The sequence below is a fragment of the Limulus polyphemus genome, unplaced genomic scaffold, assembly GCF_000517525.1.
Source record: "Limulus polyphemus unplaced genomic scaffold, Limulus_polyphemus-2.1.2 Scaffold2547, whole genome shotgun sequence".
Classification (NCBI taxonomy): Eukaryota; Metazoa; Arthropoda; class Merostomata; order Xiphosura; family Limulidae; genus Limulus; species Limulus polyphemus.
This window is the reverse complement of record NW_013668157.1, coordinates 69,887-72,348: the sequence shown is the minus strand read 5'-3', so window position 1 is coordinate 72,348 and position 2,462 is coordinate 69,887. Positions and strand designations below refer to the sequence as shown.

General features: G+C 37.6%; 1 protein-coding gene across 1 annotated transcript in view; it reads right to left on the bottom strand.

Annotated features, from left to right (window-relative positions):
• The window catches only part of LOC106467258 (E3 ubiquitin-protein ligase RNF19A-like), a 16,701-nt gene that overhangs the window by 9,779 nt on the left and 4,460 nt on the right, over positions 1-2,462 (bottom strand). The window contains exons 4-5 of the mRNA XM_022395392.1: positions 2,187-2,349; positions 1,028-1,142 (exon numbers count right to left, since the gene is read on the bottom strand). Coding sequence (XP_022251100.1) covers positions 1,028-1,142; positions 2,187-2,349 — 278 coding nt within the window. The remainder of the gene's footprint in view (positions 1-1,027; positions 1,143-2,186; positions 2,350-2,462) is intronic.

The window sequence follows — 2,462 nt, the reverse complement described above, 5'->3', positions numbered from 1 at the left end:
CAATCAGTCCCTGGAAGTGCTTAGAGAGGATAATTTCGGTCAGTAAGTACAATCAGTCCCTGGAAGTGCTTAGAGAGGATAATTTCGGTCACTAAGTACAATCAGTCCCTGGAAGTGCTTAGAGAGGATAATTTCAGTCACTAAGTACAATCAGTCTCTGGAAGTGCTTAGAGAGGATAATTTCGGTCACTAAGTACAATCAGTTTATGGAAGTGCTTAGAGAGGATAATTTTGGTCACTAAGTACAATCAGTCCCTGGAAGTGCTTAGAGAGGATAATTTGTGTCACTAAGTACAATCAGTCCCTGGAAGTGCTTAGAGAGGATACTTTGTGTCACTAAGTACAATCAGTCCCTGGAAGTGCTTAGAGAGGATAATTTGTGTCACTAAGTACAATCACTACCTGGAAGTGCTTAGAGAGGATAATTTTGGTCACTAAGTACAATCAGTCCCTGGAAGTGCTTAGAGAGGATAATTTGTAAAACCTGGGCCTGTGGGATTGCACAAAACTGGATTGAAGATATCATTAGATGTTTGTTTTTGGGTTGATTTAATTTCATATTGAATAGACCATGGAATAGTGCTGAAAAAAATAGTTCTAGGCTAGGCTGTCAGCTCCCTAGTTTTGACTGGTCAATCACTCGTGCAGCATCATCATAAAATTAACCTTCCTATTGTAAAGATACCAAGCAGGTCAATATGGCCAACACGATTTACTATATCCTACTCTTCACTGTTTACGTTATCCGTGATAAGTAAAAAAATTCAACATTGTAATTAATTTTTATAACTGCCAGGACTAAACTGTACTCATGTTAGTAAACGAGTATCATCTATTGTAAAGATGGAAGGTACTCAGTGTTAGCACAATAATAAACATTACTGGTTTCTTTAACAACTCTTTTAATCATTAGACTACAACACCTTATGTAGGAAACTTTAATGCCCAGCCAGTAAGAGCTACAGATGTACGTAACCAACTCTTTGATATGATTATATAGTAACACAAGAACTCAAAACGTACATACCAGCAGCGATCCCTGCCAGTATAGGAGACACAAGAACCGAGGTTATTACTCCGGTTGTGACAGCAAGGTTTCTTTTGTGTCTGCCACTGTTTTTGTTGACGTGATAACGATGGAGCTAAATAACAGCCAAAAAATAGATGCATACTCTTGACTACACAGATACAAATACTGGAGTCAAACATTTGGCATGGTTTTGTTTAAAAGTGTTTAAAATCTTGTTGGAAATGACGGAATAATGAGAAAATCAGTTTAAAATAATAAAATACGGTTGTAGTGACACACTAATATAAATAAATCAAATACTATAACATATACCAAGTGTAAGTAGGCAATCAATCAGCACCATATAACAATAACAAAATTAATATTCACAATGAGACGACAAAATTAATTTTTTTTTTCATTAACCAGTCCTTGTCATCATCATTAACCCATGGCAGAAAATGTCGGTGCCCGTAGCTCCCAAATATGTCGGGGTTATTCCATCTATCAGACAAGATCCAAATGCAGATGGCAAAGTAGCCAGCAACTATAGAGAATCGGTTAGGAGTTGAATGCTTGAACCCACAACGTCTCAACTCCTACTGTCTGTAGCCAGTTGTGGGAAGGCAGTTACCCTTAAAGTGAATATAAATCACCTTAAATATTAAGGGTGACTACCTTCCCACATCTGGCAGCAGACAGTGAAAGGCAGTAGGAGTTGAGATGTTGTGGGTTCATGCATTCAACTCCTAACCCTTAACTGATTCTCCATAGCTACTGACTAGTTCGACATCTGTGTTTGGATTTTGTCTGACAGATGGAGTATGACCACAGACATTTTCCACTACGAGTTATTGATAATAATGTACTAACGCATTATATTAATACAATTTAAATTAAATGAGAATATTGTTTTTAAAAATTCAGAAAACTTAAAACTTGAACAGCAGATACAAAAAAACCCACTAAAATATGTCATATTTCACTTTGAAGGTAAACATTTCTTGAACTACAGTACTTAACATCTAAATATACGTTTGATGTACAAGCTGTTTGAGAAGTTGTGTCTGAAATCATTTACGAGCTTACTTAAGCTAGTCTGGTGACTGAATAGTTGCCATACAATCGTAATCTGTATATTAAATTTTACTAAAGTCTGTTCTAAAAGGGATCTCACCTTCCTTCCCACCCACACGGGGATACCAATGATGATGGCAGGAATGGCTATGCCAGCAATCAAGGCGATACCCACAGGTGCACCAACTAACATACCCAGTTGCCAGAAAATCTTCTTCTTACGACTCCAAGGCTTCTTCCCCCAGAACGTACAGCCTGATGGACTACAGAGTGGAAATAAATGTGAAGTCTGATGGACTACAGAGTGGAAATAAATGTGAAGTCTGATGGACTACAGAGTGGAAATAAATGTGAAGCCTAATGGACTACAGAGTGG